The sequence below is a fragment of the Canis aureus genome, chromosome 25 (assembly GCF_053574225.1).
Source record: "Canis aureus isolate CA01 chromosome 25, VMU_Caureus_v.1.0, whole genome shotgun sequence".
In the NCBI taxonomy this organism is placed as follows: domain Eukaryota; kingdom Metazoa; phylum Chordata; class Mammalia; order Carnivora; family Canidae; genus Canis; species Canis aureus.
Genome location: NC_135635.1, coordinates 34,750,981 through 34,772,880, shown reverse-complemented (window position 1 = coordinate 34,772,880; position 21,900 = coordinate 34,750,981). Strand labels below are relative to the sequence as shown.

At 38.8% G+C, this 21,900-nt stretch overlaps 1 protein-coding gene and 1 long non-coding RNA gene across 3 annotated transcripts in view; one reads left to right on the top strand and one right to left on the bottom strand.

The window, feature by feature from the left end:
• Positions 1–6,914, top strand: part of LOC144297217 (uncharacterized) — a 41,986-nt gene extending 35,072 nt beyond the window's left edge. The window contains exons 3-4 of the long non-coding RNA XR_013364294.1: positions 5,266–5,349; positions 6,501–6,914. This is a non-coding gene — a long non-coding RNA (uncharacterized LOC144297217). The remainder of the gene's footprint in view (positions 1–5,265; positions 5,350–6,500) is intronic.
• The window catches only part of LRP6 (LDL receptor related protein 6), a 166,714-nt gene extending 144,928 nt beyond the window's left edge, over positions 1–21,786 (bottom strand). Inside the window, exon 1 of one of the 2 annotated variants that reach the window (XM_077871039.1) lies at positions 21,421–21,786. Coding sequence is in view for 1 of the 2 variants with exons in the window: in XM_077871038.1 (XP_077727164.1) it covers positions 21,421–21,475 (55 nt within the window). In the remaining variant the exon portion in view is untranslated. The remainder of the gene's footprint in view (positions 1–21,420) is intronic. The other variant, XM_077871038.1, reaches the window with a different exon arrangement.
• Positions 21,787–21,900: the final 114 nt, after the last annotated feature.

Sequence of the window (21,900 nt, the reverse complement as noted above, 5' to 3'; positions counted from 1 at the left end):
CACCACAGTGTATTCATTTTCCTACCTACTCCATACTTCCCTCTCATTATCCCAACAAGCAAGTTCTTCAAGGCAGATTCAAATCTTATCTATTCCATGAATCTTTCCAATGGCCTCAGCTTTCCTTCTCTGAACTCTTACAGTCTTTACCATTTATTTGATATTAGCATTTTTAAAAATATATTTTCTATTTCAACTAGAATCTCTGCCCCTTGGGAATAGAAGCAGTATAACTAAGTTTATCCCCAATACCTAGAAAGATTTCACTATCTGACAGTAATATAAAAATATCTACTAACATCTAAAAGGAATTTTCTTTTTTTTTTTTTTCTTGAGACTTAATTTATTTGTTCATGAGAGACAGAGAGAGAGAGAGATGTAGAGACACAGGAAGAGGGAGAAGCAGGCTCCCTGTAGGGAGCCTATTGTGGGACTCGATCCCAGGTCTCCAGGATCAGGTCTTGGGCTGAAGGCAGTGCTAAACCGCTGAGCCACCCAGGCTGCCCTAAAAGTAATTTTCTAGAACCTGATCGAACAATACATTTGTCATAAACCCAAAAGGATTTTACATTCATTACTGGCCAAGTGCTCACAAATGCCTGGTACTTACCTATGGACTTACTCAAAGTTTAGACAAGATCCCTAAGCTTTAGCTAGCTCTCAGCTTAAGCAAAACAACACAGAACATCTTCATTCTGAACGTAAGGTGACCACAGGAAAAAAACACCTCCTGTTAAACTACCATGGTCATGTCATCTCCTAACCCCCACCAGCTTATCCTACTCCACTCTCCCACAAAGATCCTGTTGGCACTATTTGCTTTAAGAGAAAAGCCTTTTTGTGTTTGATTTTGAGAACCTACATATCTTGTGATCAGTGCATTCTACTTATTACAATAAACTTTTTGAATAAAGTACCTCCCTCCTTAGTAGGGATTTTTTTTTTTTTTTAGATTTTATTTATTTATTCATGAGAGACACACACAGAGAGAGAGACAGAGACACAGGCAGAGGAAGAAGCAGGTTCCGTGCAGGGAGCCCGATGTGGGACTCGATCCCGGGTCTCCAGGATCACACCCCTGGCCGCACGGGGGCTGCCCCGTTAGCAGGGATTTTTGACATTTGCATGGTGGTGACATGACCTGGATGAGGAATGGACTTCACCTATGGACTCAGACCATCCCTACCTTGATAATGATATTTAAATTCCTCTCCTGTCCGGAGATTCATGTATCTCTTTCCTTAAGTTCAACTCTTGAACCAGTGCTCCAGTCATCTAGTCTGTTACAACATGGTACTATGATATTTTCTGGCAAAGAAATTTTTTCTTTGAGAATCACATCCTAACTCCTGAATAGGAACATTCCCAGCTATTCTGTGAGGCCTCTTATATCTTCCCTTGACTCCTCCAGTGGAGATTACAGAGGGAATTTCCTTGGCTCATTACAAGGGAATACAGCCATTTCACTTTACTGTACCTCACAAATACTGCATTTTTTACAAATTAAAGGTCTGTGGTAACCCTGCATCAAGCACGCCATTTGGTGCCATTTTTTCCAACAGTATTTGTCCACTTCACAAATATATTTCACATTATGGTAATTCCCCCAATATTTCTAACATTTTCATGCTTGTTATATTCGTAATAGTAATCTTTGATCAGTGATCTTCAGTGCTATTATAGTTGTCTTAGGACACCACAAACTGCACCCATATAAAACAAAATCAATACATGTTTTCTATGTTCTGACTGCTCCACCAACTAGACATTCCCTTGTGTCTCTCCCTCTACTCAGGCCCCTATTTTCCCTGAGGCACAACAATACTGAAGTTAGGCCAATGAATAACCCTACAACGGTCTCTAAATGTTCAAGTAAAAGAGTCACATATCTCTCACTTTAAATCAAGAGCTTGAAGTGATTAAGCTTAGTGAGGACGGCATGTCAAAAGCGGAGATAGGCTGAAAGCTAGGCCTCCTGCACCAGTTAGCCAAGTTATGAATGCAAAGAGAAAGCTCTTGAAGGAAATTAAAAGTGCTACTCCTGTGAAGACACAAACACTAAGAAAGCACAAGTCTTACTGATGATATGGAAAAAGTTTTAGTGGTCTAGATAGATCAAACCAGCCATAACATTCCCTTAAGCCAAAGCCTAATTCAGAGCAAGGCCTAAACTCTCTTTAATTCTATGAAGGCTGAGAGAGACAAGGAAGCTGCAGAAAAGTTTGAAGCTAAAAGGTTGGTTCATGAGGTTTACACAAAGAAGTGCAAGGTAAAGCAGCAAGTACTAATATAAAAGCAGAAGCAAGATCAGAAGATCTAGCTAAGCTAATTAAGGAAAGTGGCTACACTAAACAACACATTTTCAGTGTAAACAAAAATCTTCTATTGGGAAAAGTTGCCATCTAGAATAGCTGGAGAGAAGTCAATTTGGGCTTCACATCATCAAGGGACAGACTGACTTGTTAGGGCTAATTAATGCAGCTGGTGACTCTAAGATGAAACCAATGGTCATTCGCCATTCTGAAAATCCTAGGGTGCTTAGGAATTATGCTAAATGTACCCTGCGTGCTCTGTAAATGGACAGCAAAGCCTGGGTGACAAGACATCTGTTTACAACATGGTTTACGGAATGTTTTAAGCCCACTGTTGAGACCCATTCTCAGAAAAAACGCCTTTCAAAATATTACTGCTCACGGACAATGCACCTGGTCACCCGAGAGGTCTGATGGAAATGTCCAACAAGATTAATGGTGTTTTCATGCCTGCTAACACAGCATCCATTCTGCAGCCCAGGGAGCAAGGAGTAGTTTTAACTTACAAGTCTTACTGTTTAAGTTATATATTTTGGAAGGCTAAAGCTGTCATAGACAGTGATTCTTCTGATGAATCGAAGCAAAGTAAATTGAAAACCTTCTAGAAAAGATTCACCATTCTAGATGCCATTAAGAATATTCATGAATCATGGAAAGAGATCAAAATATCAAAATTTACAAGTTTGGATTTCAAACTTTATGGATGACTTTTAGGGGTTCAAGACTTCAGAGAAAATAACTGTAAATGTAATAGAAAAAAACAAGAGAATTAGAAGAGGAACCTAAAGAAGTGACTGAATTGCTGCAATCTCATGATAAAACCTCAACAGCTGAGGAACTGCTACTTACAGATGAGCAAAGAAAGTGGTTTATTGAGATGGAATCCACTCTAGTAAAGATGCTGTAAAAACTCTTGAAATGACAACAAAAGTTTTAGATTATTACATCAACCTAGTTGATATAGTAGCAGCAGGGTTTGAGAGAAATGCTTTCAATTTTAAAAGAAATTGGGAAACTAAAAAATTCATTTGACCCACTGTGTTGCAATATTCACTTAATTACCATGTCCTGGAAGCAAAGCTGCAGTATCTGCAAGGTACACTTATACTCTTTCTCAGGTCCTTTGAATTCTTATTTCTGATTTAATGATTTAATCACATAACACTCATCCTGTTGAAAATTCTCCCTCTTCTCCCACTGACTTCATGCTTCACCCTTACAGCACAGATTCAGCTCAGTATCTTCAAAAATGGCAAAACTTAGAGATAATTAAGAACTTCAATGTCCTCCTTACAAAATTTGGAGTCTCCCCAAATTGGCTCAGCTAAAACCTCTCCTTTCCTATCACCCTCTACTCTTCCTTTGTCCTTTTTTACTTCCCTCAACCTTCCTGTCAGCTACCTTGAATCCTTTATCCATCCTCCTTTAATACCCCAATCTCCTCCAACCCTCTATCTACCCACCAGCCCTTTCCCTTCCCACTCCAAGCCCTTAACTCCCTGTAGTCACCTGAGATTTAAAGCTTCCTTTTCCCTACTAGAGACACAAGGAGCTGTCAGGGACCTTATTAAAAATACGAATTGGGGACACCTGGGTGGCTCAGCGGTTGAGCATCTGCCTTCGGCTGATGTGTGATCTTGGAGTTCGGGGATCGAGTTCCGCATCAGGCTCCCTGCATGGAGCCTGCCTCTCCCTCTGCCTCCCTCTCTCTCTGTCTCTCATGAATAAATAAAATCTTTAAAAAAAAAAAAAAATGAATTGGAGAGGTACCTGGATGGCTCAGTCAGTTAAGTGTCCAACTCTTGATTTCAGCTCAGGTCGTGATTCCAGGGTCATGAGACTGACCCATGTGATGGGCTCCATGCCCAGCATGGAGCTTAAGATTCTCTCTCCCTACTCCTAACTCTGGGAAACAAACAAGGGGTAGTGGAAAAGGAGGTGGGCGGGAGCTGGGGTGACTGGGTGACTGGCACTGAGGCGGGCACTTGAGCACTGGGTGATATGCTATAAGTTGGCAAACTGAACTCCAATAAAATAAATAAATAGGGGATCCCTGGGTGGCTCAGCAGTTTGGTGCCTGCCTTTGGCCCAGGGCGCGATCCTGGAGACCCGGGATGGAATCCCACATCGGGCTCCCGGTGCATGGAGCCTGCTTCTCCCTCTGCCTGTGTCTCTGCCTCTCTCTCTCTCTCTCTCTCTCTCTGTGACTATCATAATCTGTGACTATCATAAATTTAAAAAAAAATTTTTAAAAACTTTAAAATAAAATAAATAATAAATAATAAATTTAAAAAACAAAACAAAAAAGATTCTCTCTCCCTCTCCTTCTGCTCCTCCTCACCGACACTCACATGCATGCACATGCTCTCTTAAAACAAACAAACAAAAACCTGGAAGTAGGCTGGATCTTTTATCCATTCAGATGAGCTCTGGAGACACCCAGACGCCCTTGGTCTTGAGTCCCTCACCCAAAATTTAGCACACAGCCCCCATAAAATTACACATCAGGACAAAGAAAATCTTTTTTTTTTTAATTTTTATTTATTTATGATAGTCAGAGAGAGAGAGAGAGAGAGAGAGAGGCAGAGACACAGGCAGAGGGAGAAGCAGGCTCCATGCACCGGGAGCCTGATGTGGGATTCCATCCTGGGTCTCCAGGATCGCGCCCTGGGCCAAAGGCAGGGGCCAAACCGCTGCGCCACCCAGGGATCCCAAGACAAAGAAAATCTTAAAGATCTCCACAAATACTGGTGGAGACACTTCAGTCCTCAGACTGACTGAGCAGGTAACCTCAATTTGCCTCATCTACCAGAAACACAATCATGGTAAAAATATAAAGGAGGAATGAGTTTTTACATAAACCGCCAGCAGGTTGAAACTTTCAAACTGAAGCTATAGGCTCTCTACTTATTTGTGTCTGTTTGCATGTTTTTATATCTATTGTTGATTTTAGGTGAAGAGGCAAGCAGGACAGACCAGGACAGGCCTGGAGGCCTAAGGAAGGGGCTTGTCTTTAGCTCAAGAGCTACAGAGAAAGGTACTGAAGATAACTACTTGAAAAAGATTGATCGGTGATGTGAAATAGATGTGGAGAAAGAAGCTGGCAAGGCAGTAAAATTAGACAAATCAATTAGGACTTGCAGCACTCCAGGCAAAAGAATGATCGCTTAAACCAGGGTACATGGGTGACAGGATGGTCAATGAATTGCTTAGAGAGAGAATACTCTCAGTTCCTCACTGTAGAAATGAGCACAGATACCTAGAGAGGTCAACTGACCTCCCCAAAGTCCTACATTTAGATGGGACAGTGCTGGGGCTTCTTCTTTTTTCTCTTTTTTTTTTAATTCTTATTTTTTAATTTTTTTTTATTTATGATAGAGAGAGAGAGAGAGAGAGGGAGGGAGGCAGAGACACAGGCAGAGAGAGAAGCAGGCTCCATGCACCGGGAGCCCGACATGGGATTCGATTCGGGGTCTCCAGGACCACACCCTGGGCCAAAGGCAGGCGCCAAACCGATGCGCCACCCAGGGATCCCCGTGCTGGGGCTAAAGCCGTGTTCCCCAGTACTGGAGGTCTATAGAGGGGTAAAGTAGGTCACCAGGTCCTTCACACAGGGCACTTAAAATAAATGTTATCATCAAATGGCCAAGCTAATAACCAATATTAATGAAAATGTGAGCAATAGCGTTCAAGCAGCCAATTGATGGACCCCCAATAGGGAGACACACTAACCAAAACTTCTCTAATACTTAATCTTCATAACAAAAACAAAAAAGCCACCATATTTGCATATAATACTTTGTATTTTTAATAACATGCATGATTCCATTTGGTGTCCATGATTTTCCTGTGAGGGTTTTGGGTCAGGTGTCCCTACTTTGCTGGTAATTAAGAAAACAAAGACACAAAGCAGTGACCTATCCATGGTCACAAAGCCAATCAGTGAGGAACCTAGATTTCTTATGGGTTCCATATTTTCTTACAAAAACCTGCTCATTCTGACACTTACCCATATGCTTTCCCATAACCACAATTCTACTCTTCTACAATGATGCCAAAAAGGCCAATGGAATACAAGACAGTTATACATATAATGACAATGACTGCAGCATGCTTACTGCTTTATATATAGTTTCTCATTTAATTTTTACAACAACCCTGGGAGGTATCATTATATCAATTTTACAGATGAAGAAATCAAGACTCAGAGATGTTAATTACCTAACTCAAGACCATCCAATTATTAAGTTTATGATGCAGTGGGGAAAAAAAAAAATCAATCCCAGGTGTGACTCCAAAGATGAACTCCAACCATCAACCCATATTTCCCATGTCTGGGTATGTAAGGCTCTCAGCCACTTCTTGTGTAATCTGTATCATATCAAACCTAAAATAAGTTTAGTGGGCAATAGTAGTTTTCAGTGAATCCTTCATAATTATTTTTTTTTAAAAACTTTTATTTATGCAGAGTAAGCAAACTGAAGTATAGCTGACACACAATGCCACATTAGTTTCAGATGTACAACACAATTCCAAAGTTTATTCATTATGCTATGCTCAGCATACATGTAGTTACATCTGTCACTAAGAATGCTATTACAATACTGTATGTTTTTAATGTAATGTGTTATATGTATATAAAATATTTTCCTTCCTCCAGATGGTATTACCAATTAAATTTTAGATTATAAAATCCTTTAAAGGAAAAAAATAAAAAATAAAAAAAAAAAATAAAATCCTTTAAAGGAGTTCTATTCTAACTGGCTTGAAAGTAAATAATTGTTCATATAAATTGAATATTCCTAAGACTTTCAGAAATTAAGGAAATTAAACTACTTTCAAAAGTATTTTTATAGAAACCAAACCAAGTACTTTAAGAATCCAAGGTAACAAACATTTAAGTAAATCTTCTGCAAATGAGATTAGTTCAATATTATTGGTTTAATAAAAACTGCTATGTTTTCTGAGTTATCAACATGAAATTAAGATAAGCATACATTTTTATTAAACCTGGCTATGTTCTTCCTAAACTTTTACAGGTTTACTGACAGAATAAACTAGCATCATATCTACATTTGCATTTAGCCAAGTTGAATCACTGTTCTGACAAATATTATTTCAGTAGTAACTATGTTTTGTAATAAGTCAACTTGAAGATAGTTTCCAAAATCTTTTAGTTACTTAAAACCTAAGAACTGAGGTGCCTGGAACGCCTGGGTGGTTCTGTGACTGAGCATCCACCTTTGGCTCAGGTCTTGATGCCAGGGTTCTGGGGTCAAGTCCTGCATCAGGCTCCCTGCGTGGAGCCTGCTTCTCCCTCTACCTGTGTCTCTGACTCACTCACTCTCTCTCTCTCTCTCTCTCTCCTCTGAATGAATAAAATAAAATCTTAAATATAAAAGAAAGAACTAGGGTGCCTAGGTGGCTCAATCAGTTAAGTCTGCTTTCAACTCAGGTCATGATCCTAGTGTCCTGGGATTGAGGCCCATGTCAGGCTCCTTTGCTCAGAGGGGAGCCTGCTATTCCTCTCCTTCTCCCTCTGTCCCTCCCCTCTACTCTTCTGTGCGCTCTCTCAAATAAATAAAATCTAAAAAAAAAAAAAAAAAAAACCTAAGAACTATGATGACTTAATGCACGGATATTTATTAAATACCGAAGTCATTTCTTTTTTTTTTTTTTTTTAAAGATTTATTTATTTATTTATGATAGACACACACAGAGAGAGAGAGAGAGAGAGAGAGGCAGAGACACAGGCAGAGGGAGAAGCAGGCTCCATGCCGGGAGCCCAACGCAGGACTCGATCCGGGACTCCAGGATCGTGCCCTGGGCCAAAGGCAGGCGCCAAACCGCTGAGCCACCCAGGGATCCCCCGCTGAAGTCATTTCTAATTAAGACAGAAAATAAATAAGCAGTTCAAGTTTATACAGTTTTTTCCTCTTACTTTTATAGTACCAAGCAGCTATAGATACTTGAGTTTATTTATAGGCATATTCATTTTTGCCATATTGAGAAGTGTATGGCTATAAAAAGTTGCAGGATGTGTATTCATAGCTCTGCCAGTCTACAGAAAAATGATCGTGCATGACAGTTCAGTTATGTGACTCTGTTTTCTCTGTAAAACAGCAGTAATTTATAAATCAAAATCTTATATTTAAATGAGACCCTACTAGGAGAAATAGTGACAGAAAAGAACAACTTTGTATAAGGGTATGCAGGATGTGTTTTTATTAAGGAAAAGGAAAATAGTCTCAAAGCAAAATGACTACTTGTTCCAGAATAGAAAGAGCAAGATGAAGGACAAAACCTGAATGGATATTAAATGTGGTAAAAAGTTTATGGAAAAGAAATGTTTTTGTGTGGTCAAAGCTGGGTAAGATCTGATACATTTATTTGTAAGAGTCTCAAAAAGTGCTTTAGTATCAAATACAGTTACTCACACAAAATGAAAATTTGATCTTATATTAAAATGACAAAATTTTCTTGAGTCTTTGGTCTGCTCTTAAGAAAGAGGTTATAAGGGGCATCTGTGCGACACAGAGTTGACGAAGTGTCCACCTCTTGGTTTCTACTCAGGTCATAATCTCAGAATTGTGAGACAGAGCCCAGCATTGGGCTCTGCATGGAGTCTGCTGGAGATTCTCTCCCTCTCTCTAAAAAAATAAATCTCAAATAAATAAATAAAGGTAATAAATGGTTTTTCTTTGCCTTCTGAGTAATCTCACTAGAAGGCAAAAATTCTGTATCCTATGAATTTCCTGAGCTTGATGCTGACTTAATCCTATCTTGATTATTAAAACAAAGTTCTCACTTTTGAAAGAGCTATGGTTCATCATGTTCCTTTCTATGTTTACTTTAAATAAAATTTTTTGACACTTTGGTAAAATAGGTAGCCAAGTATTTCCCATGGTCCTATTTAATCCAATGTTCCATCTCCAAATCTCCTGACTTCTGACATACTGCTTTTTCAAAATCAAATCCTAAATGATATTATTTTGCCTCATGACTATCTTTGAAATTTTCCGAAGGGTCCCTGGGAATTAATTATAAAGAATTTCTTCTTTCACCTTGTAAAAAGAGGTATTAAAAATATTTAGGGGGGTGCCTGGGAGGCCTAGTCAGTTAAATGGTTGCCTTTGGCTCTGGTCATGATCCCAGGGTCCTGGGATTGAGCTATGTGTCAGGCTCCCTGCTCAGTAGGGAGTTTGCTTCTCCCTCTCTGTCTCCCCTCACTTGTGCTCTCTATCTCTAATAATTTATCAAAATCTTTTTTAAAAAACATAATAATTAGGTTCATATGATCAATGTTATGATTTGCATCGGAAGCACCGTTCAAAATCAGAAGTGATCCTTCCCTCCAGGTTAAATCCACATGAGTAAAATGTTATCATCATTTCCGAAGTTATATGAAGTCTAGAAATTTATCAATACTCTCATTGTCCATAATATGTTTTTATTTATCAGGAGTCCTGGTGCTGCTTTGCCTAATATTAAATAATATTGTATCATCAATAATTTCAATTATATATTTTTTATGTTGACTTGGGTCATATAAAATAAATCTGAATACACTATATTCTATTAGGCCAATGTTTCTCAAACAGAATTCACATCACTTAAGGAATTTTATTTTACAAATGTTTAGGACTTACTCCAAACTTACTAAAAATTTTTACGTAATAATCTTGATGTATTCATTTTGTTGTTGTTTTTGGCTCCCTTCCCATGCCACCCTACCACCACCCCTTCCTAATCTTCATATATTCTTGATGTGCTCTAACTATATACATGATATGACTCAAGATTATTATGTATTTTATGTTTTTGTTCTCTGCAAAGATCATATCCACTTATACACATAAATTAAATGTAATATCCACTCTTCTTTAAAATAAGGTTAATTATTATACTTACAGATATTTTGTCTAAAATTTTTTAGATTGACCTGACTTTGGTTTGCATGCCACAAAACCACCAAATTTCCTCATCACTTGCATGTTTTATAACAAATTCTCATCAAATCTTTCACTTTTAAAATTATCAGTAGTGGGACACCTGCCTGGCTCAGTCGATAGAGCATGTGACTCTTGATCTCTGAGTCATGAGTTTGAGCCTTACAGTGGGCAGAGAGATTACTTAATTTAAAAATTAATTAGTTAATTAAAATTGTCAGGAGTAAGTTAATCACCACCATTTTAAGCCCTTTGCTTCCCTGAAAGTGCTTGCAAATCAGCTATAGTTAAAGTGCTCATCTTCAACAAAAAAAAAGGAGTAATGAGAAAAGGACTGTATCAGATACAGTCTGATACCTCCAATAGCATCACCTAAATAACTTTGAGACTAGACAGCGGACTAAGTCAGGATTTTCAAAAAGCTAGTGGAAAAACAGATTCATAAGGCTACTAACCCAAGATCTACCAGAACAAGAAATAGCAGGACAGAATAAACTAATGAAGGATGATTACAAGTTTTAAGGTATTGCCTATACTTTATAATGTCCCATTTTCTAGACACAAAGAACTCTTTTATCTATAACTTAATAATGATTTAAGCAGACTATGCTTTGTAACCAGAAATAAAACATTTTTTCTTACTCCTGCTTAATTCAAAAACTTTTACTGTGTATTCTTATTTTCACACAATATAGTTATCTGCACAGCTTCAATAAGAGTGTGTCCCTCTAGCTGGAAACACTGGTTATGTAACCAAGGCTTTGATTGGAATGCCATATTTGAAAGCAGTGCTCATTTAATCAAAGATGACCAGAAAGTTTTAAGGAGCAATAGCTGACTTCCTACAGTGCTCACAGTTCTCTTAGGAAAACTAGACTGGTACCTGGCCTGGAGGTCCCAGCCTTGCAGGTGAAGTAAGCAAGATCACTTCCAGGAAGGCCCAGGAACCCTAGGATATGTTTGGGAACCTCAAGAATTCACCAGAATCTATAGGTACAAGTAAACCTGATTCTGAATTCTTGACTTGGCTTGCTTGGCTTCAAGAGGTTTTAAAAGTGCCCCTCCAGGGGCACATGGGAGGCGCAGTCTGTTACGCATCCAACTCTTTCTTGGTTTTAGCTCAGGTCATGATCTCAGGGTTATGAGACTGAGCCCCTCATAGGCTCCTTGCTCAGTGCACAGTCTGGGTTTCTCTCAAGGAGGGAGGGGCACACTCTCTCTCTCTCAAATAAATAAATAAATCTTAAAAAAAAAAAAAAAAAAGGTAAATTCAAAACTAAACTCCTAGAACTACACAAAAATAAAAAGCTTTTGCACACCAAAGGAAACCAAAACAAAACAAAAAGGCAACCTACTGAATGGGAGAAGATATCTGCAAATCATATTATCTGATAAGGGATTAATATCCAAAATACATAACAAACTTACACAATTCAATACCAAAAAAAAAAAAAAAATCTGATTAAAAAATAAGTAGGGGACCTGAAGAGACATTTTTCCAAAGAAGGCACAGGGATGACCAAGAGACACACAAAACAATGCTCAACATCATTAATCATCAAAGAAATGCAAATCAAAACCACAATGAAATATCACCTCGCACCAGGCAAAATGACTAGTATTAAAAAGACACAGAACAACAAGTGTTGGTGAGGATGTAGAAAAGAGGGAACATCATGCACTATTTGTGGGAATGTAAATTGGTACAACCACTGTGGAAAACAGCAAGGAGTTTCCTCAAAAAATTAAAACTAGAAATACCATATGATCCAGTGAATTCCACTCCTGAGTATTTACCCAAAGAAAACTAAAACACTGATTCAAAAAGATATATGCTCCCTTATGTTTGTTGCAGCATAATTTACAATAGCCAAAATATGGAAGCAACCCAAGTATCCATCAATAGATGAATGCATGAACATGTGGTGTACACGCATGCACACAACACACACACACACCCACACACACAATGGACTATTACTCTACCACAAAAAAGAATCAAATCTTGCTATCTGTGACAACATAGATGGACCTAGAGGGTATCATGCTAAATGAAATAAGTCAGAAAACAGCACATACCATATGATTTCACTTGTATGTGGAATCAAAAAACAAAACAAGTAAAACCAGACTATTAAATACAAAGAACAAGGGATCCCTAGGTGGCGCAGCGGTTTGGCGCCTGCCTTCGGCCTAGGGCGCGATCCTGGAGACCCAGGATCGAATCCCACGTCGGGCTCCCGGTGCATGGAGCCTGCTTCTCCCTCTGCCTGTGTCTCTGCCTCTCTCTCTCTCTCCCTCTGTGACTATCATAAATAAATAAAAATTTAAAAAAATAAATAAATAAATAAATACAAAGAACAAGATGGTGGTTGCCGAAGAGAAGGGGAGGGGGGCAAAAAATGAAGAGGATTAAGAAGTACAAACTCTCACTCATAAAATAAGTCACAATGGTGATAAGTACAGCACAGGGAATATAGCCAATAATATTGTAGCAGCACTGTACAATGACAGAGCCTAACTATATTTACCGTGATAAGCACTGAGTAATGTACAGAATTGTCAAATCATTATAGTGTGCACCTGAAACTAATAACGTTGCACGTCAATTACACTTCAATAATAATTTTTTCTTCAAGTCCAATCCAAGATTTTTTTTTTTTTTTTAAGATTTTATTTATTTGTTCATGAGAGACACAGAGAGAGAGAAAGGCAGAGACACAGGCAGAGGGAGAAGCAGGCTCCATGCAGGAAGCCCGACATGGAACTCAATCCCGGGTCTCCAGGATCACACCCTGGGCCAAAGGCAGCGCCAAACCACTGAGCCACCTGGGCTGCCCCCAATCCAAGATTCCTTATAAAAACATTCAGCAAGGCAAACTCACAAGGCCTATACCTATATAAATAATCAGGTCAAATCTAATGAGATTAACTTCACAATGACTCTTACTCTACTGTTCTGGACTGAATGTTTGTGTCCTCCAAAATTCTTACATTGAAACTCTACTCCCCACCATGTGAAGGTATTAGGAGGTGAGGCCTTTGAGGAGTAATCAGCCCTCCTTAAGTGAAGTTATAAGGGTAGGAAAAAAGGTGGGGAGGCATGAGGGTGGTGTCCTCATGAGTGGAATTAATACACTTTTAAAAACTGAGAGCTTCTTTCCTCTCTTGCCATCTACTCTGTGAGGATAGAGAGAGAGATCAGCAGTCTGCAATCCTGAGATGATCCTCACCAAAACTGTCCATGCTGGCACCTTGATCTTGGACTTCCAGCCTCCAAAACTGTGAGAAATAAATTTGTTTATACGCCACCCAGTCTATATATTATTTTTGTTATAGCAAAAAGCAATAAGCCTCAACTGACTAAAACCTACCCCTAATCGTGAAAAACCTTGTCTTAAACAGGGAGACAGACCAAGTGCTCATGACTGTTTATTAGTTATCCACTGATCTGGTTTGACCAAACTTTAGTCAGGCTTTTCTCCTTTCCCACAAGCCCCTAAACTTTGGCTTGCCCTAAATTTAAGCAAGTAGATGGAGAACTTCCTCCCTTAACAGCTCATTCCAAGCATCAGCTGACCACAGTGGGAAAACAAATCCAGTTAAGCTATCCTGATCATGTAATCTGCTTATCCCCACCCTCTTGACTCAACCCATACAAAGTTCCTGCTGGCCCTGCTTAGTTGGTCTTCTCTGTCAAAGTTTTTTTGAGTCTGATTTTGAGACACTTGCAGATCTTTCAATTAGAGCATTCTCCCTATTTTAATAATCATTTCAAATTGTTTCTCTTTACCTAAATCTAGACTTGTTTTTATTTCAGTATTATGACAAATCACCTATTTGCAAACTCCAAATTACACTGATATTTATTTTCCTCTACTAAAAACGACTGGTATCTTTTCCAAAACTGTAGTCCCACGTAAACTTCGTTACACACAGAAAGCACTGCATGTGAAATTACTGTCCAGAGTACCAGCAACCTAGCCTTAGGTTAGTCATTCACTTTTCCACTTTATAAAATGAAGAATTTGGCCAGGTAACTTCTAATCCCTTCTATTTTATTAATGTAATATGAATTTGGTAAAAAAAAAAAAAAAAAAAAAAAAAAGTTTCACTGTGGGCTCTATGTAAGAAACGAGGTGCTGGTGAAGAGTGCTTCTCCAGCAGAAAAACAAGAACTATAACTTCAAAAAGAGATTTCAGAAACAATTTTTCAAGATAAAGATCCCAATGATCAAACCCATGCTCATACGAAAGAACTTCATCAATGGAATATTATTCAACCATAAAAAGGAAGTATTGACATGTGCTATGAACATTGAAAACATATATGCTAAGTGAAAGCCATACACAAAAGATCACATACTGTATGATTCCATTTATATGACATGTTTAGAGTAGGCAAATCCATACAGACAGAAAAGTAGATTAGTCATTACCAAAGGCTGAGGGAAAGGAAATGAAAAGTGACTGCTAAGGGGTATGGGGTTTCTCTTTGGGGTGATGAAAATGTTCTGGAATTAGACAATGGTGATAGCTGCACAACCCTGTGAATATACTAAAAACCACTGAACTGAACACTTTAAAACGGAAAACTTTATGGTATGTGAATTACATCTTTTTTTAAGGATTTTATTTCTTTATTTGACAGAGCACGCATAAGCAGGAGCAGTGGCAGGCAGAGAGAGAGAGAGAGAGAGAGAGAGAGAGAGAGAGAAGCAGGATCCCCGCTGAGCAGGGAACCTGATATGGGACTGGATCCAAGGGCCCTTGGATCATGACCTGAGCTGAAGGCAGATGCTTAACAGACTGAGCCACCCAGGTGCCCCAAATTATATCTTTAAAAAAAAAAAGGGGGGGGTTAAAAAAAGTACTTGAGCATGATTACCAATGCAATAGTTACATACTAAAACCAGAAAACACATTACAACATCCACATTTCAAATTCAGTCTCAGATATAAACACAGATTTCTCATTAGTTTTCTCTATCTAATCTGTTCTAAAAAAATTATAGAAATTACAAATTTATACCATGTCTAATAAATAATTTGAGTCAAAACACAAAATGAAGCTCCACACAGATTGTATAAATGTCATAAAAATTCATCTTTTTATATTGCTTTAAATGTAAAATTTAGAATACTTAATACACGAAAAGCTCTGGTACATGGTGGTATATGAAGGGAAAAAAATCTATTCTTTAAACACTTTATTTCTAACAAAGAGCTGTTGTCTTCACTGGCATAAATCAAGAAATTTAACAAATAAAGACCATATAACGTGTAGCTAAGAGTTCATGTTAATGAAATTCAGACGTAGCTTTCTCGGACTTGCAAAATACACAATCTTTAAATAGGATACATGGATATACTTAAATTACACCTCCCAATAAAGCTGGCCAACAATGAGAAAGACTCCTATATCCTGTACTTGATGTGATTTTGGTGTAGGAGTGATAAAGTGATGACTGATCAAGGCCTGGCCAAACATACATAATTTGATAAAGGTACAGTTTTCTAATATCTGAATGACCATTTTCTTGAAAAATATGATTACTAAAAATCATTTTTATTTTTACTGAGAAGGTAATAACTTTAGGCATAATGTTAATTTATAACTTAATAAATTTTTTTGCCTAAAAATATGATTTCACTTTGCATCCTCAATCTCCTAGCCCTTCCAAGCAAGGTATCACAGAAACAAAAATTAGCTAAGAGGATCACAGCATTGTACCAGTAATTTTCACCAAATAGAGCCAAACCAGGCACATTTTAATATTCTGTTTCACTTCTGAATGTCTTGAACCTTTTCTGAGGATAGTCACTACCACAAATAACACAAGTTTGAGAAACAAAGCATGTGTTAATAATATCAAGAAACACTATTTTCCTTGTATTTATGATGAATTACATTTTAAATTAATAATTTCATGGGCACATATCCCATTCTTAGGTTTTCTGGTCTAAATTCAAAGTTATTCACATGGAGCAGTGTTCGTTAAGGTGAGGCTCATTTTACAGAACATACATTAAAAACTCATACAAAGAGTTAAACATGCAATGCAGGAACTCAGTAGCATTCACTCATGCTACAGGGAGAAGTCTATCCATTGAATAACTTTATAATTTCCTTTTTTAAAAAGATTTTATTTTAGAGAGGGTGGGCACATGCGAGAGAGAGAGAGAGAGAGAGAGAGAGAGAAAATATGCAAGCTAGCACATGCTCAGGCTTGAGCAGAGAGGGAGAGGGAGAGAGAGAAGCAGACTTCCTGATGAGCAGAGAGCCTGACACCAGGACACAGGGCTCAATCCCACAAGTACAAGCGAAGGCAGATTCTTAACCAACTAAGCCACCCAGATGCCCCTCAAATGAACAGTTTTAACTGCTGTAATGAAATAATAAAAAATTTTCTCAATTAAACAATGTTTTGATAAAATTATTTTGCCCACACTTAACTCTTAAATAACTATCACAATCAACTGCACTATTTATCCTCTAGTTTAATTAGTATACTCGCTTAAAACAGTGATAAAGCTGCAATCCTTTAGAATGTAAAATAAATTTAATACAATGGCCATTTTAGTTATATAAAATAAAAAATATCAGAAGTGGGGTGCCTAGTGGCTCAGAGGATAGAGCATGCAACTCTTCAATCTTGGGTTCATGAGTTTGAGCCTCACACTAGGGGTAAAGATTACTTAAAAAAAAATTAAAACTTAAAAAAAAAAAGAAAACATCAGAAGTAAAAGTATTTCATGGAGCTTTGGTTGCAGAAGAGTCAAAAAAGTTCAAAAACCACTGGCCTCAAACTATGGACTCCCTAAAACAGAGCCTGACACTTAAATGTTTTACTAGTCTTTCCTGAACATTAATACTTCTTTTAATTTAGCCATCTTAATATTAGGAACCTTTTATTTAAAGTCTACTACTGTCTCTGCACTATACTCTCCCACTGCAATTATCCCATCAGTTCTCACAGAAATCTTGTAAGGTATTATCCCCATATAACAAAAGAGGACACTAAAGCTAAGTAACTTGTCCAAGGGTACATAGAGTAGTAGAAGATCTGAATTTGGTTTACCAACAAAGTCGTACCTTCCTGCTGTAGTGCCCCACTTTATAACCTTCTCTGAATATAAACTTGCAATAAAATTTCCATGATGAAACTGAATTTTTTCAAGAATATTTACCAAAGACCTAAACAGGTTACTGTGTTGTTTTTCAGGTATGTTCAAATTATAAACTTACATAAAATATTTTCCATTTATATACTCTCCACACAATCTTCTTTGATATTCAAAAAAAGATAGTTCTTTCTGATAGCCAAAGCATGTATAATTGTATAGAAAGAATACTTCAGTTCAGCAAATGGAAAAACCTCCAATTAAAGCAAAACAAAAAAGTCTCTGAAAAACCAAACCATGGGAAATCACTGTTAGGCTTCATGATAACAAGGAGCTGAAATTTTACTCATAGAAATTTTACTCATAACCAATGAAATTATTCCCTAGCCAGATAAGGAAACCTAAAGCCAAATAGGTAGGAAGGAAAGTATCAAATTCAACTATACAAAATTACCAAATCTCAATCACACTAATCAACCTAATGCTCAAAGGGTCATCCAGTCCAGCTCTCTCCAAGTGTGTTGCTTGGATCAAAGGTTCAGTAGAATGTTAAAAGAATTTATGGAAAAAATATTAAAGTTTGGGAAATAGTGGGTTAATCAAAATTAAAATTGGTCTTTTCTACATTCTCTCAGAGCCCTTAACATATTAATATGAATTATGCATCTCCTAAAGGAGGATTCATTATCTTCATGAAAATAAGATGTACAGAGTTTTTAAGTGACTTATCCAGGTCACAACACAGCTAGCTAATGACAAAGTTAGAATCAGAACCTAAGTCTCCTGATTCCCACTCCAAAATTCTTTCTACCTCCTCGAAAACCTGTTATATTTGATACTAAAGAAAAAGCTTTTCCAAGGACCACTTCTACAAAAGACAACACAGAAAACACTACTGGCTTGCTTGTACAGTATTTTCCCCCATCCCATCAAAACTAATAATACTTTTTTTAAAAACTAAGTAGCAAAAAATGTTTATGAAACAACAAAACCTCAACCTGAGATGAAGTATTTGCAGATTATACACACATGGTATTCCAAAACTTATATTCTGATAATATTTCCTCTAGAAAATCAGAGATATAATCTTTTGTAATCAGTACCTGTATGGAACTAAGAAAATAGTAAGGAGGGAAACCCAGATTGTAAGGTCGTTAGAACAGGGACATGTCTATTTCACTCACCACTACACCAGAGCCCGATACACACTAGGTATTCCAAACATACTTGCTAAAAAAATGAACAAGAAATCACTATCAATAAATCCCTACTATCCCTCTACCATTAATTAGCTGTAGGAGCTTGATCAAATTATAATCTCTCTGAACCTGAGTATCCCACTTGCAAAAGAAGCAGTTAGACCAGAATGATCAAGATCTCTTCTGTAAGAATCCATACATCTTATACAAGTTAAATCTCAAATTCCTAGCATTTGAGGGTATGTCCACAATAAAAAATAACGAAAATAACATTAGCAAATCACTGATACTCATCATTTCATTTAAAATGCCTGTTAAACATGCAAATCAGATCAGTACTACTACCTACATTTTACAAGAAAATGAGGCCCAGAGAAATTGACTAGACCCAGAATCACAAAAGTTATTAAGTAGAGAAGCATAGACTTTGAACCCAAGATTTAAGTGTCAAAATCCCCAAATCTTTCCATTACACTTTGCCCTCCCATGGTAAGGATAGGGATGCAGATGATAATAGCATTATTCCCTGGCCTTCAGATAATGATTTAACAAAAGGTCTCCCAAATTCTCATCATCCCATCATCCCAATGTTAACTTTTCAATGTTAACTCCTCTGTCCAAAAAAAAAAAAAAAAAATTATCTTGAGGCAACAAATTAATCACATTGTTCTCCTTAGAGTCCAAGGTTAACTAATGCCACTTTTATAACAGAGAATGACATTATCTAGGAATGAAAAGAATCTAAAATATGAATAATAATCTTTCACATCAAAAGACCATTTTAGTTCAAATAATATGCACCCATAGTCAAGTACTGTTCAATTCAAAGACCACCTGATACCATGAGTATGCTACATTTAAAATGAGAGGAAACTTTGCTATTAGAAATGAGGCAGTTTAAACTATTAACTCTTTTAGGTCTGTTACATAACATCATACTAAAAATTAATGCTTCAAGTGCAACTTCTCTAAACCATGAAGGAACAAACCCAACTCTAGGCTCAAACTTGGTGTTAAAATAAACAAATGGAATTTACATCACACTCTCATCTTCCAAGAAATAAAACCAGGCAACCAGAAGTATCCCAAGTTATGGGTTTAGATTTCCCCAAGACTTTAACCAATCAGTGGACTCTCATTTAATTCTACTAACTTACTGCCTTAAAAAAAAGTACATATTCTTATGTAAAATATGTTTCTCACAGCTATAGCAAAATCCCCTTTCAACAGTATACTATAATGAAATAAACACACTTATTAAACCTCACAAAGAGATAACAATGCATTTAATTCTCTGCCAAGAAAATTAAGTGAGCACTGTCTTTCTGGGGGTCACATGCGAAAATAGTTTGGGATATGCTTACAGTGAGTCATAATTAAGTAGATATAACATGCAAACGTAATAATCCTGCAGAAGAGTACTAAAGAAAAAAACTCCTCCTCCTCCTCAACAACAAAAAAAGTCAATCACATTCATCCAAAATAAAAATACACACACAAAAATGGCATACTGGGCTCATTTGTGCAAGGTCATGAGTTACTATTGTGCCCCGTCAACTTTAACAAGTTTTGGAAGCTTAGCAAAAGTTTAGCTTGTTAAATTAAAACCTAAAAATCTCCACAGATTCAAGAGATCTTCTGCCTGGAAAGAATTTACCACTAACATAAGTGAGAATTTTAAAAAAATCAAAGCCACAGCCACTGCATCGATCCGTGCTTAAATTCCTCTGCTAGTAAATGCTCAATAGCACCAGACTCCTCACCACTTCAACACTGATAAGTTTGAGAAGAGCTGCTGAAATCTTGAGGGCCAATCAAAAACTTTAGTGAACTGTCACAAAATAAAAGTCACAGTGTACGTGACAGCTTTACAGGCCAATTAAAAAAACAAAAAAAAAAAAACAAAACAAAAAAAAACACCACAGGGCCATCTAATTAATTGATGCGATCCTCCGAGTAAATGATCTAGAATAAAATAGCCCCTGTTATTTACCAAAGTGCAAGCAGTCCCCAGGGGAGCGCAGCAAATGATAATAACTTCGGTTCCAGGACAGGCTCCTCTTCACACCAGTATGACTTTCCTACTTAGTGCCAACTGTACACTTGCATGCTCCGAAAATAGGGGCGAGTCCTGACGACCAGGGGTTATAAGGGCAACGTTTCTATTTTATTATGGGCCGAAGCTGAGAAGAATCCCAATGCGTTTCAGCTCGACCTCACCACCTCGGAGTCACTTTCCAACTGCGCTCTCACCCAGGATCATTATATCCCCCAACGGAAGCCAATCATTCGTAGTAGCAAGGCCCGAGAAAAGAAAATATATATATATATATATTTTATATTTATATATATTTTTTTTATTTATATATATATACATATATAGTAAAGAGGCTCTAAAAGTTCACCTAAGAGACACGGAGAAGGTGGGGGCTTCAGGAGAGGAGGCCGACATTTAAAGCATCTCAAACATTTTAAAAGCCAAAACACGTACAAAGACCCTCCTCCCGGGTGACTCCGGGCAGAAAGAGACCCTCAGTCACCGCGACAGGACGCGGCTGCACGGGTTCCCCCGGACACGCAGCCGGATCGGGGCCGGGGCTCGCCCGGGGAAGGTCCGGAACCCCGGGCAGGGGTGCGCGTTGTGGCCCGGCGGAGCGCACAGCCCCTGCTCCCGGGCCCCTTTCTCTCTCCTTCCCCACGACCAGGCCTCTCCGGGCTCCTCTTCCCCTTCTCCGCCCTCCCTCCCCCTCCCTCCCCCTCCCCCTCCCCAGTCACGCACCAAACAAGGCCACCTCCCCCCCAAATCCCACCAACTTTGGCGACCCCCCTTCCCACCTCTCAGGAGCGCACAGAAACTGCAGGCCAGGAGGCTCCTCAGGACGGCCCCCATCTTCCCTTCTCGCGTTCTCTTCTCTCACCGGCGAGGGGCGGCCAGAAGGGGGGGAGGCGAGGAGCCGGGGCGGCCGCCGCGGCGGCAGGTCTGCACGCTCATGCTTCCCAGCTTTCCAGAGAGAGAAGAAAGAAAGGGGCACGTCAGGGCTCCGCGCGCGCCGCCGCCGCCGCCGCCGCCGCCCTCTCTACCGCGCCGCTCTGCCGGGGGCTCGCGCGACGCCAGCGTCTGCTTCCATCCCGCCGCCTCCTCCCCCGGCGCCCCGCTTCCCCCGCGCAGCGCCTCATTCAGCCTCTTCCTCTCACGCCGCGGCGCAGGGATACCGCGGGCCGCCGCCGCCACGGGTCGCCGCGAAGGTCTCCCTGCGCGCGGGCGGGGCCCTCCCTCGGCGCCGCCTCCCGGGCCGCCGCGAAAGGAAGCGGGGG